The following is a 13337-nucleotide window of genomic DNA, read 5'->3' as shown; positions in this document are numbered from 1 at the left end:
CCCAAAGAAGGTTATTGAATTTGGATCACCACATACAAAGCCAAATTTAAATGAAATATTTTAGCACACTGTGTCTTATGTTCTGATTAAGTTATTAATTTGTAGTCTGAATCTAAAGAGGAGTATCCCTAGTGACTTAGGCTCTAGGTGCTTATAAAACAAAGGGGGAAGCATGCTATTAATGATAAGCAGTGGAGGAATAATACTCAACCTCAGATGAGAAGGCAGTGTTTCTAACTTTATTATGAGTATTAGTCTGCTAGGATGGCAATAACAAAATACCACAGACTGGGTGGCTTAAACAACAGAAATTTATTTCTCACAGTTCTGGAGGCTGAGAATCCCAGATCAAGATGTTGGCAGGTTTGGTTTCTGGTGAGGCATCACTCCTTGACTTGGAGATGTCCACCTTCTCGATGTGACCTCACATGGCCTTTTCTTTGTGTGATACTCTTCATCTTCTTATAAGGACACCATTCCTATTGGATTAGGGCCCCACCCTTGTGATGTCATTTAATCTTAATTCCCTCCTTAAAGACCCTATCTCGAAATATGGTCATATTGAGGGTTAGGGCTTCAACATATGAATTGGGAGGGAGGGGGGGACGCAGTCAATAACATTATATTAAAAGTTTACTAGAGGTTCAAGTTACTAGAACCTCTTAGGCATTTATTTGGGACACTGGCCTGATGGAAATTTGATTCCCTTCTCAATGCAGGGTCCTCAAAGTATATCAGGAGGTAGGTGCATTATGAGCATATTTGGACTAACCCATCAGATGAGTCTCTTGCCATGACAGAAAAAGGGAGATGGAAAAAGATGAAGGTCATCACAGAAATAATGACATCTTCTGCTGGCATGTTGTTGCATAGCATCCCAAATTTCCTAACCTGACATCCTCTGCAGACTGTCCCCTTCACTGTTAGACTCTTCATCCAAATGCCCCAGAGTTCCAGCCACCATTCTCTGAACATGCCACGTCCTTTCATGACTCTAGGCCTTTGAACAGACAAGTTACTCTGCCTATAAAGGTATCTATCTGCTTCTTCACTTGACAAAATCATACCCATACTCCCAGATCTGGTTCAGATGCCACCTCTCTCAAGCTTTTATTGCCCATTCCTTACTTTCAGACAATCGTTTTTTTAATTCCCATCCTCCCCCACATTCATTTCACTTGGCATGCTTGTAGCTCTCTATTGGCATAACTCTTTCCTCCACTCGACTGTAGTCCCTTGGGAAAAGTAGTCCCTTCTTGTTTTGTTCCTCTTTGTACCCACAGTCCCTGGTGCAGTTCCTGACACATGATAAAGGCTCAATGAACATATGAGTAATAAATGGATGGAGGTGTGGATGTACAATTCAGTTGCTCAACAATTATTTCCTGAGCCCTTCTTATGTTCCAGATGCTGCCAAGGTGTGGGAATACAAAATAGCAAAGGAGATAGACAGACACAGCCTCATTATGGAGCTTGGAGTCGGGAGTCAGAGACAGAAAAAGCATAAACCAGTAAATACAAGAATTTTAAATTGTGTTACGTTCTGGGAAGGAAATTAACCCTGTTCCAAAACAGAAAAAAAGTAGAGTGAATCTACCTTTGATAGGGTAGTCAGGGAAGGCCTCTCTGAGAGATAAAATGTCAACTGAGAGCTGAAAGACGAAAAGACATTAGTAAGAGAATGTTCCAGAGAAAGGGAACAATATGTGCAAAGGTTCTGAGACAGGAAAGAGCTGTTTAAAGAACTGAAAATAAGCAGGGATTACAGGGGCATGGTGAATCAAGAGAGAGACAAGTAGAAAATGACATCTGAGGTAGGCAAGAACCAAATCTCTTGGGGCATGGAAGTTTTGGGGTTTTGTTTTGGTTTTTTGGTTTTGTCTGAATGCAGTATGAAACCAACTTATGTTTTATAAAAACAGTGGCCACTATAAAGGAGCGTTGGAGGGGCAGGAATGGATGAGGAGAGATGCACGTTAGAAGATCATTGTTGTACTGCAGGGGAAAGGGGATGAAGGCTTGGACGAGGCTGGCAGGAATGCAGATTGGGCAGACAGATTGGAGAGACATTTTGGGAGAGGAATCAATGAAATTTAGAGAGTAAATGGCTGTGGGAAATAAGAAAAGGAGAAGTTAAGGATGGCTTTCAGGTTTCTGACCTGAGCAACACATGGTACCATTTGCTTAAAAGGAAAGACCTAAGTACAGAAAGTCCTGGGGGGTGTGGTGACGATGAGAATGGAGAGTTCTGTTTTGAATTCTTCTGCCTAAAATAAATCCAAGTAGCAATGTCAGGTGGTTAGGTTAGATATGTAAGCATGGAGCTCAGAGGAGAAGATTGGAAGCCATTACTACATAGACTGCATTGAAAGCCATGGAAAATAGTATAAATAAAGAAAAGCAGTCCAGAATTAAGCCCTGAAGCTACAACAACCAGCGATCTCAGCTATGATTCAGAAATCAATCAATGAACCATCTGTAAAACAGATTTGGGGATGGTGGAGAAGGAAAGAGGGAGAATGGCAGAGAATCCATCACATTAGGTCAGCCAAGGGGTAATGCAGACCTCGAGTAGAATAAGTGAGAGCTGATCCTCTTTCTGTCATCATTTGTGCTCTCCCATGGCATTCTCATTTCATCTCCTAATGTCAACTGTTGCTTCTAAGTTTATATATCAGGCTTAATATTTCCACTTGCTTACTGAATATCTCATTTTAGTATTCCAACAGTCCCTCGAACCAAAAGACTCAAATCCAGCTCATCTGTTTCACTCATCCACAGTGCTCTTCTTATATACCTACTCCCATTGATGGCACCCTGGGCCTCTCTGAACAGGAAGTAACAGATTGATCTGTCACTGAATCTATTCTCTTTTATTCCTTTTTATTGTCCTTAATGAGTAAGTTGCCAATTCTGCTGATAACTCAGCAGGAATGTCATTTAATCAACTGAGCTACCATTTGTAAAATATAGTCCAGAAGTGTCCACTACTATCATAAGTGCTAATAAGTAAAATTCTTTTAGTCAGAGATCCAGTATTACTATTTTTTTAAGAAGTGTATTTTCTTCAAATCTTCCTCCTAAAAATTTATCATAGACTAAGATATAATGTATGAGAAAAATTTAACCAGTCTGCAGAGATATTTAGACTGGCAAAGCCATTCAACCTTAGCAGAAGGAGCTACTTTGGTTCTATTTTTATCATCACGTTTAGGAATGAATCACTGAAAGCAGAGAGAGAAATCGAGATGGATAGGAAAGACTTGGGCCATCTAATTTATCTCTTTGTTAGTGCAGGGAAGTTTCCTATGTCAAATGCCTGTGAGATATTGTGCAATAAAAGTCTTATATTGCAACATTTCAATCATTTTCATAAGGTGACTAATTATCTTTCAAGTTGCTCTCAGCATTGTTCTCTGGACTCTTTTCCATGAATCTCTATCATATGAGAGGTGTGTCCTTTTCTACACAGAAATGGCCTAGGATCTCAAAGGGATGAGTTCCAATTATTTTTCCCTCGTAGAGATGTCTACATTAAGTTGACCTCACTCTTGATGACTCTTCTTGTGACCAGTGGCACACGTTTGTGAGATCATTCTCCAGAACAAGGAGTGGTCCAGCTTGTTGCCTTAGGAGAGTTAAAAACTAATGAGAACCTCTAGGGATCAAAAATGGCTTTTGGCACCTAATGGTGGAGATACACTATTCGAATGGGGTTTTCAATTGAATACTTGATGTGGGATGATCTCCACATTATCCATACAGTCTTGAGGGGAAGGATAGAAAAGGGCTAGCATTTGGGAGGATTATTGTTTTTCAGTTCTTTGACTATGAGTTACCAATTAGTTTGGGCAAGAAAAATTCACATGAACCAAATACAGATTACAGTTTTTAACTGATTTCTGAAACTTCAATGATAAGAATATAGTAATTTTCGCATTTTTTGAAAATTCTTTCTCCATAGTCTACAGAATTCGCAATTAGCTGCTTGTAGAAGGCAACAACATAGGAACTCCAGAATGGCTTGAGATCTTACATTTCATAAATCACCCTTTTCATTTACAGAGTCCTGATTTGCTCTTTTAAGCAGCTGCCACTTTATAACACTGTTTTTTGGGTTTTTTTTTTCTTCCATGGTCAAGTCTATAAAGCCAGAGATCAGGCAAAAGGCCTTGGGTGGCTCACAAAAAGCAGAAGGTCATGTCTGACTTGGCTTTTCTTCAACATTATAGAGTTCTGGCAACTATCCAACAGCTGACCCAGAACTGTTTTTAACACAATATGTAATTAAATTAGAAAGAAGTAGCAGTTTTAAGGCTTATCAGAAATGTGAACAGACGTGCTTGGATTTAGTGAAGTAGGGCCAAAAGAAAGAAGAGTTCCTTTGGTCCACAGTGCATGCAAACTCAGCGTTTCTCCCTCCCCATTACCATGGGCAAGCATTCCTGGTCTCATCTGGTGTTCTGGGGAACCCTAAAGCCACAGGGATCATAACAGCTGCAATAAATAAAGCATTTATTCAATACATTTCCATGCCAAATATTATTCAGCATTCTTTTGGCCTTGGTTTGATAGAAAACAGCATGGTGAACTTACTACCTCTCTTTACTACAGTAAGCCCCAACTAACTCTAAAAGGTGTAACAATTCAAACCAACATATAAGCAAAATCACTATTCCTTCTGTTTTAAAATTAAGATAATAATACAGGAATAAAGGTAGTCTGTTGTCACTACTGAAGATCTATTACAATTGGTAGTAGGCTTTTTTTATTCTTCTCAGGGAAGATAATGAGAAACGTTCAGAATATGTGCCCATGCAAATGTATGGGTAGGAGGGAGATCTTTAAAAAATAAATGTTACATATGTGGCAATACGAGGAAGAATATTATTAAGGAATTTCACAGAATTTTTATGTAAAATCTCATCATACAGTATTATGATCTCAGGGATATTTGGTGATATTTACTGAGTCTTCTGAGAGTTCATTTATTCAGGTCGTATTTTAAGGAGGAACTTAAAAGATTCAGATCTAAAATATAATTCTGTAATATGCCCAGCTGATCCCATTAAATCCAACCCAAAAAGGAGCAGTGTAATGATGTGACCAATTCCCATTCTTTGAGTTGTTACACATCACTTGAAATGCATTCCTTCTGGATTAACACAGCAGTTCCTCTTTGTTTCTCTCTCCAGGCTGAGGTTCAACTATGCTACCTGGAAGCACAAAGAGATGCTGTTGAGCAGATGTCCCTCAAGCTCTACAGTGAGCACTACACCAGCAGCAGTAAGAGGAAAGAAGAGTTTGCCGATATGTCAAAAGTTCATTCAGTGGGAGGCAATGGGTAGGGAGCTATTTTTTGTTGTTTGACTGTCACTAATCTCTACTTTTTCGATGATTCTCCACTGGTCGGTGTGTGGCACGCATTTCCTCCTTAGCGAACAGACCAGGAGAAGCTCAGGAGAGTAGGCATGTATGTTCTGTGTGAGAATGGAAGACTGTGGATTTTATCAGTCCCTGTTATCTAACCCAGAACATCCTAACTTGGTGGTTCTTTTTTTTCAAAACAGCCTTTTTACAAGTTTCAAATCTCTGTTTCAAAGCAGAGTTGGTAGGAGTGTTTGTGGGACTACACTGTGCCCATGGTGTTGGTCTTTCTTCTTCATAAATCTTTTTTTCTGTGTTTTTCCCCTTTTTTAAACTTTACCATTTATTTTATTTTTTTCTTAAGATTTTATTTATTTATTTGAGAGAGAGAATGAGAGAGAGAGAGAGCACATGAGAGGGGATAGGGTCAGAGGGAGAAGCAGACTCCCCGCCAAGCAGGGAGCCTGATGCGGGTCTCGATCCTGGGACTCCAGGATCATGACCTGAGCCGAAGGCAGTCGCCTAACCAACTGAGCCACCCAGGCGCCCTTTACCATTTATTTTAAAGTCTATCCAAGGAACTTTTAGAATATCAAAAGCTCACTGGAAATTTGATAGAACATAATTTTCCTGACAACGTAGATATTTAATAATTCTTTAGAGACCCTGGGTTAGCCAGTTGGCTTCACATAAAGTCAATTAGAATTACAGACTAGCACCAGCATTGCCTATGGTACGAGAAAGGACTGAACAACTTTGGTGACCCACCAGTTTCATTCAGCCCAAGACATATGGCTGTATTTACCTTATACTAACTCCCCATACTATGAAATAATTACCTCATGCATTCAGATATTTCCATATGGCTTTAAAGTTATGCAAATATTGTGCATGTATATATATATAGTTTTTCCTTTTTCTGTCTTTTCTGGTTCAATTCTATTATTTTATAGGTAATTATGAAAGAGTAATTTAATTATTTCATTATTTTAATGACTTAATAATAGTATACTCATGAAAATGGAAACAGTAACCTATTTCACTTTTATACATGAGCCAGACAACAAGGGGGAGAAACTGTTCCCCCAAGTTCCATTACATCTTAATAAGCATCATATAAACCTATGGGGTGTGACTGTAGCCAAAAAATTCCCTGAAAAGTCAGGAGGAAAGAAATATTTTCATGCACTTGTTTGCATTTGTATTTTAAGTGCTTATAGTTACAGATATTTGGGGATAAATTAAGTACCGATTATAAATTCTGTCTTGTGATATAACCCAGGGTCTGAGAATCCAGGGAAAGGATAAGAGTCATAATTCTATTTAGGAAATGGCAATGGACTTTTTAAATTTCAAATTTTTAAATCTATATAATTTGCTGCTCTAGCAGGATTATTTTATACATAGACACGTTATGTATATATTTGATTTATCTTAGGTGATTCAGCAGACATTCCTAAGTACTCATAAGAAGAAAAGCATAGCAGCAAATAAGAAAGAAAAGGTTAAATCTTGGAGCATGAACAATAAGCTGTTTTGAGGCTTTAATGTGCTTTAATTTCTCTCAATGCCTAAATAGTCTTTGGTGTAGATGCAAGCACAAACTTTAGGTCACATTCTCATGTTTTCTAAAAGCCCTGGGGACTGAGCAGGCACCACGTGCTTCTGACCTCAGATTCCAAGGACCCAACCTGAGTGCTTACTCTGGGCTCCACACATCATACATTTGCCCTGGGAATTGCTTAGTTAATAACAAGCATTGTTCTGTGATGTGGGAGTAGGTGAACTTGCCTGATATCCTTTGTTTATGCTCCTTGGGGTGCTGAAGGCTGTGCATTGTGCAGAAATTTAAGAGTGTGCTGAAGAAAAGGCAGCTATTTAATACTAAGGACAAAAACCATATACTCCTTTCTATTTTCTGTTTACATACAGAAAAGCATTGTTGGAGGAATGCATGTGGGTGAGGTTATCTGGGGTGTCCTGCCCCCAAGACTCCCTGCTCCCACAGTCAAATCCTTAATTCCGGAGCCTTAAGAACACAGCCTTGTAAAATTATCTGCTCCAATGATACATAAACTTCATTAACCGTTCCTTTTGTTGCATAGAATGAGCATTGTTTCCAATAAGTAACTGAGGGAATAGTGTGGGCTTTCTAGGTTCTTCATTCCATATACACACATCCAATCCACTAAAGAGAAAATTAAGCTGGTGATACAATTCATATATTTTTATTTCCTCCCCATGTCTACATGCATACTAAGAGTATGTGGCTGAAAAAATGTATAAGCTACTCCAGGGAAGACTCAGCTGTTAGATAGAATGTGATTTTAAATTTCTAGGAAGTTTACATAACCACAGTATTGCTTAGAAGTGAATTTTAACCTCTCTGGCTTGATGAAAATTTGGGTACCAAGGTGATAGAACAGAGCTTATATACAACTACGAACTGTGTGTTTAACAGTCATGAATATGTGTGGTAGAAAGATCTCCCTGAGTGTATGTGAGGCTGTGTGAGTACTAGTAACAGAGTTGTTTGCCTATGGGAGACATTTGGCCCTGGCTCCAGCATGGCAAAGCAGGGAAACTGGCTTCCAGGAGGGACATGCAATGCATGAGTCACTGATGATTCTCTGTGGGAGCAGATTGGTGCTTTTCATGTCTGCCAATTTAAATGAAATACTTACAGATTGTTTTGTTTCTTTAACCCAGTAAATATTCCCTGAAGGCCTACTGTGTGAGTGGCACAATGGCCTGGGCAGAGTTTGTCAAGAATACTTTCCTTTTGTATATTTTGTAACGTGTAACCATCTCTTTTCCTGACACCTCTTTCTATCAAGAGGTTGTCTGATTTCATTTTTTAAGTGAATTTCAAAGATGCTGTTTAATTCATTAAGTAGCATCCTACTTGCTGTCAAGACTTACTGTCGATCACAAACCATGTCTTTTGTTCAGTTTATAAATGATAGAACTGGGAGGCAAAAAGTCTGGGTGACTGGCATGCCCAGGATGATGGTTTAAGTTGGAGCTAAGACCTCAATGCTGAGCCCTGGGTCCGAATGCAGTGGACAGTTCATCAAAGCATGCTGGCCTTCTCTCTGAGGATTTCATTCAGACTCTTGATAAACATTTTGTCCTCTGAATCCTATGTTGTGCATATTCCATAGTGTATGCAATTAAATTATGATATTTTTCTACTCTGGAGAAATTGAAGAGTCTTAAGGAGATTTCATTAAAGCCACAAGGAAGTTTGGGCAAAAACATTGGGAAGTAAGCTTAAGTGAAAACAAAATCAACTTCATTAATTTGCCAAATATTACTAATAAGAATATAGAGATTAAAGGCCAAAAGGAGAGGCTCACAGTTTGGTAGGAGGAGCCAGTTTGTAAGCAACATAGACTAAAGGATCCCAAATGCTAAGTTAGAAGTCTTTATGGGGTAGGGGCTGTGGCTCATGGAAGGCAGAGCTCAATTCTGACTGTGGTGGGGGGAGTTGGAGCAGATCAGGAAAAACAGCAGAGAGAAGACTGTGGAGACAATTTTTGAAAGAAGGCTTGATCAGTGATGTTGAGCATCTTTTTATGTGTCTGTTGGGCATCTGTATGTCTTCTTTGGAAGAGTGTCTATTTAAGTGCTCTGCCCATTTTTTAAAATTGGATAATTTTGTTTTCTGGTGTTGAGTTATATAAGTTCCTTATATAATTTAGGTATTAACTTTTTATCAGATAGATCATTTGCAAGTATCTTCTCCTACTCAGTAGGTTGACTTTTTGTTTCACTGATGGTTTCCTTTGCTCTGCAAAAGCTTTTTATTTTGATGTAGTCCCAGTAGTTTATTTTTGCTTTTGTTTCCCTTGCCTTAGGAGATGTGTCTAGAAATATGTTGCTACGGCTGATGTCAGAGAAATTACTGCCTGCCTGTGTTCTCTTCTAGGATTTTTATGGTTTCAGGTCTCACATATAGGTCTTTAATCCATTTTGAATTCATTTTTGTATATGCTGTTGGAAAGTAGTCCAGTTTTGGGGCACCTGGGTGGCTCAGTTGGTTAAACATCTGACTCTTGATTTTGGCTTAGATCATGATCTCAGGGTTGTGAGATCAAGCCCCGTGTTGGGCTCTGCACTGGGCATGGAGCCTGCTTAAGATTCTCTCTCTTCCTCTCCCCCCATACCCTCCCCCCACTCTCTCTCTCTCAAAAAAAAAAATGTAGTCCAGTTTTATTTTTTTACATGTAGCTTTCCAGTTTTCCTGGCACCATTTATTGAGAAGACTGTCTTTTCCCATTTTATATTCTTGCCTATGTGTATTGCAAGCATTATTTACAATAGCCAAGGCACAGAAGTAACCTAAATGTCCATCGGTAGATGAATGGATAAAGAAAATGTGGCACGTATACACAATGGAATATTATACAGCCATAGAAAAGGATGAGATCATACCATTTGAAGCAACATGGGTAGACATAGAGGGTATTAGCTAAGTGAAATAAATCAGACTGAGAAAGACAAATACCATAAGATTCCACTCATAAATGGAATCTAAAAAAAATGTACAAACAAAAAGCAGAATCAGAATAACTACAGAGAACAAACTGATGACTGACAGAGGGGAGGGGGGGAGGGAGTGAGCAAAATGGGTGAAGGAGAAAGAGAGATACAGGCCTCCAGTTATGGAATAAATCCCAGGAATAAAAAGCAGAACATAGGAATGCAGTCAATGATATTGTAATAGTGATGTAATGGGACAGATGGTAGCATACTTATGGTGAACGTAGCATAACATATAAAGCTGTCAAATCACTAAGTTGTATGCCTGAAACTAATGTAAGGTAGTGTGTCAACTATACTCAAAGAAAAAAGAAAGAAGGAAGGCTGGGTCAGGGGAAGAGCTTTTCAGTTTAATCTCAACAAATGTTTATTGGGCACCTCCAAAGACAGACCATGGTCCCTGCCTTCATGAAATTTACAGTCTAGCAAGGAAGTGTGACTGTAAGCCAGTATTTACCTGGGAAATGAGAGAGAAGGGGAAGCAGAGGGTGCTAGAGGAGCTTAGAGCAACAGGGTGGGCTCCATGAGGCCAAGTTACATGTGTCATGCTCACCACACTCTGCCCTGCATCTGGTGGTTGGTGTGTGCTAGATGCTCAGTGAATGAATGGATGCATAAATGAGTAGCTAAAAGTGATCTGGGGCTCAGAAAGAGGGAGCAAAGGTCTGGAATCATCAGGCTGCCTTCTGGTTCCATCTGACTGGAAAGCAGAATGGAAAGTTGGGTGTGTGTGAAAAATAAGGCTTGTGAAGAAGGTGAAGTCCTATTCCTGGAGTTAATCATTGAATTCATGGTTCTTGGGGCGCCTGGGTGGCTCAGTCAGTTAAGCAGCTGCCTCCAGCTTGGGTAATGATCCCAGGGTCCTGGGATCGAGTCCCGCATCGGGCTCCCTGCTCAGCGGGAAGCCTGCTTCTCCCTCTCCCACTCCCCCTGCTTGTGTTCCCTCTCTCACTGCATCTCTCTCTCTCTGTCAAATAAATAAATAAAATCTTAAAAAAAAATTCATGGTTCTTAACCAGGATAGTGCATCAGAATCACCCGAGGAGGCTTTAAGCTGAGAAATGCCTGCCTGCCCCACCCCACTGAAAATTCTGAATCAGTTGGCAGGCCTGAGCCAAGATATAAATATGTCCTGATGCCCACTTCCAGTTGAGAACCTTTGCACTAGTGGTTTTCAAAGTGTGTTCTCTGAACCAGCAGCATCAGTATCTCCTGGGAATTTGTTAGAAATGCCAATTCTTAGTTCCACTCCAGACCTACTAAATTGGAAAGTCTAGATCTGGGGACCAGCAACCTTTGTTTAATGAGCCCTCCAGGTGGTTCTGATGCTGCTATTTGAGAAACACTGCCTTAGTCAGTGAAGATTTTAGTTGAGAAATTAATTGAGAATGTGGAGACTGAATTGGAGACTAAAGCCAGAAAGAATCGATGATGACCCATCAGATGAGGGGAATGAGGAAGAGAGGGAAAGGAGTCACTCTGATGTTCTAATTGCTAGTTTAGGGAGGAGAAAGAAAATAGGAGGATTTGGATTCAAATGACTTCTGTGTCATTTAACATTGAATATTTGTTGAACAACTTTTAGGTGCAGGCTGTACTGGGGATGTACAGACAATGGGACACAGTGTGTGGCAGATGGATGTAAATCAGGAAAATCTTCCAGAAGTGTCATGGAATATGCCTCAGGGCCAGAAGTGACAATGAGAATGCTTCCCACGGACACAGCAGTATGTACAAACCTCTAGTACCAGTAAAGACTGCCCAGCGTGTCAGTTTTGAAATGATATGCTGGCAGTGGTGTGGAGAATAGATTGCCATGGGCAAGAATAGGCAGTGCTCCATCAAGATGCTATTCTAGTCATCCATGTGACAAATAGGGCCTGAGCTAGGACCATAGCAATGGAAGCTCAAAGTTTCCAATGGAAACTGAAAGAAGGAAGTTGAAGACAGGCCTTGGACACCAACTGGGTAGGGGGCATTAGAGGAGGGGGATTTGAAGAATGGACTTCTATGGTTCAGGCTTGTGCACTCTGGCAGATGAACATGTCACTCACTGAGGTGGGGAAGAAAGGGGAGGAGCAGGAGTGGGGGAAAGAAGCTGAGTGTTGGAGACATAGCTCTTTAGAAGGTCTGTAGAACATCCAAGCGGAAATGCCCAGGGAGCAGGTCTGGAGTTCAGGAATGTTTGGGGCTCCTCAACCATGAACAAGGACAGTGTGATAACTCTGGGATAGCAGAGGCTGAAAGAGGTAGGAACTTACTTTATGGTAAACTACTCCCCCATCCAGATGGACATGACATTATCTTTAAGGAATGTTTGTTTGAAAAAAGTATGGATAATCTGAATATTTTGCTTTCAGTTGGAATCTTTCCTGCTATATTAAACAAGTCTTCCAAAACAAAAAACTCCCATCACTGAGAATTCCATTGATTGGCAGGAATTTAGGGTTACAGTCACCTATTATTTTCTGTCTCAAAGCTGCAGGTAAGGGGCACCTGGGTGGCTCAGTTGTTAGGGGCGTCTGCCTTTGGCTCAGGTCATGATCCCAGGGCTCCGGGATCGAGCCCCGCATCAGGCTCCCTGCTTGGTGGGAAGCCCGCTTCTCCCTCTCCCAATCCCCCTGCTTGTATTCCCTCTCTCGCTGTCTCTCTCTCTTTGTCAAATAAATAAATAAAATCTTTTAAAAAAATTTTAAAAAAAGCTGCAGGTAAAACTTCTGATCCTAGATATTAGAGTGAATTAGAAGAAGATTGCTTCCAATGACACAAATAATATTTACCTTTAGGGATAGTCATGAATTCTCTCTAGCCTGATTTTTTTAAAGGAGGAGAGAGTGTCTCCTAGATTAAAAATTAGAGACCGGAGTTCAAGTTGGCATTCTGATGCTTTTTCACTATGTGACCTTGATTGGGACACTTAACTTCCTCAAGAGGCAATATCTCTGTCTGTAAAATGGGAATAGTTATCCCGGTGTACTTCATATTCTTGAATTTTTTATTTATTTTTTATTACCAGAGTATAGTTAACATACAATGCTATATTAGTTTTGGGTGCACAACATAGTGATTCAGCAATTCTATACATTAAGCTGTGCTCACCGTAATAAGTGTAGTTACAACCTATCACCATACAATGTTATTACAATATTATATTCCATATGCTGTACTTCTCATCTCCGTGACTTATTTATTTTATAACTGGAAGCTTGTATCACTTAATCCCCTTCACCTATTTTTCTCATCCCCCTACCCCTCCTACTCCATATACTTTTTGTAGCACAGAAATAAAATAATCGATAAGAAAATATCTAAAATATTTATAATGTAATAGATATATAAAAATTAGTTAATGAAATATGCATTGAGGAACTACTATGTTGCAGGGAGTGGTATGAGGTACTAGGAATAGAAAAGATGCAAAAAAC

General features: G+C 39.8%; 1 protein-coding gene across 5 annotated transcripts in view; it reads left to right on the top strand.

Moving 5' to 3' along the window:
* AKAP6 (A-kinase anchoring protein 6) overlaps positions 1-13337 on the top strand; it is a 503914-nt gene that overhangs the window by 354804 nt on the left and 135773 nt on the right. For all 5 annotated transcript variants that reach the window (XM_027570975.2, XM_027570977.2, XM_027570978.2 and 2 more), the window contains one exon: positions 5196-5344. In XM_027570975.2, the coding sequence (XP_027426776.1) occupies positions 5196-5344 (149 nt within the window). The remainder of the gene's footprint in view (positions 1-5195; positions 5345-13337) is intronic.

The sequence above is a fragment of the Zalophus californianus genome, chromosome 6 (genome assembly GCF_009762305.2).
Source record: "Zalophus californianus isolate mZalCal1 chromosome 6, mZalCal1.pri.v2, whole genome shotgun sequence".
In the NCBI taxonomy this organism is placed as follows: Eukaryota; Metazoa; Chordata; class Mammalia; order Carnivora; family Otariidae; genus Zalophus; species Zalophus californianus.
Note: the sequence above shows the minus strand (reverse complement) of the source record. Positions and strands in the feature narration are given on the sequence as shown.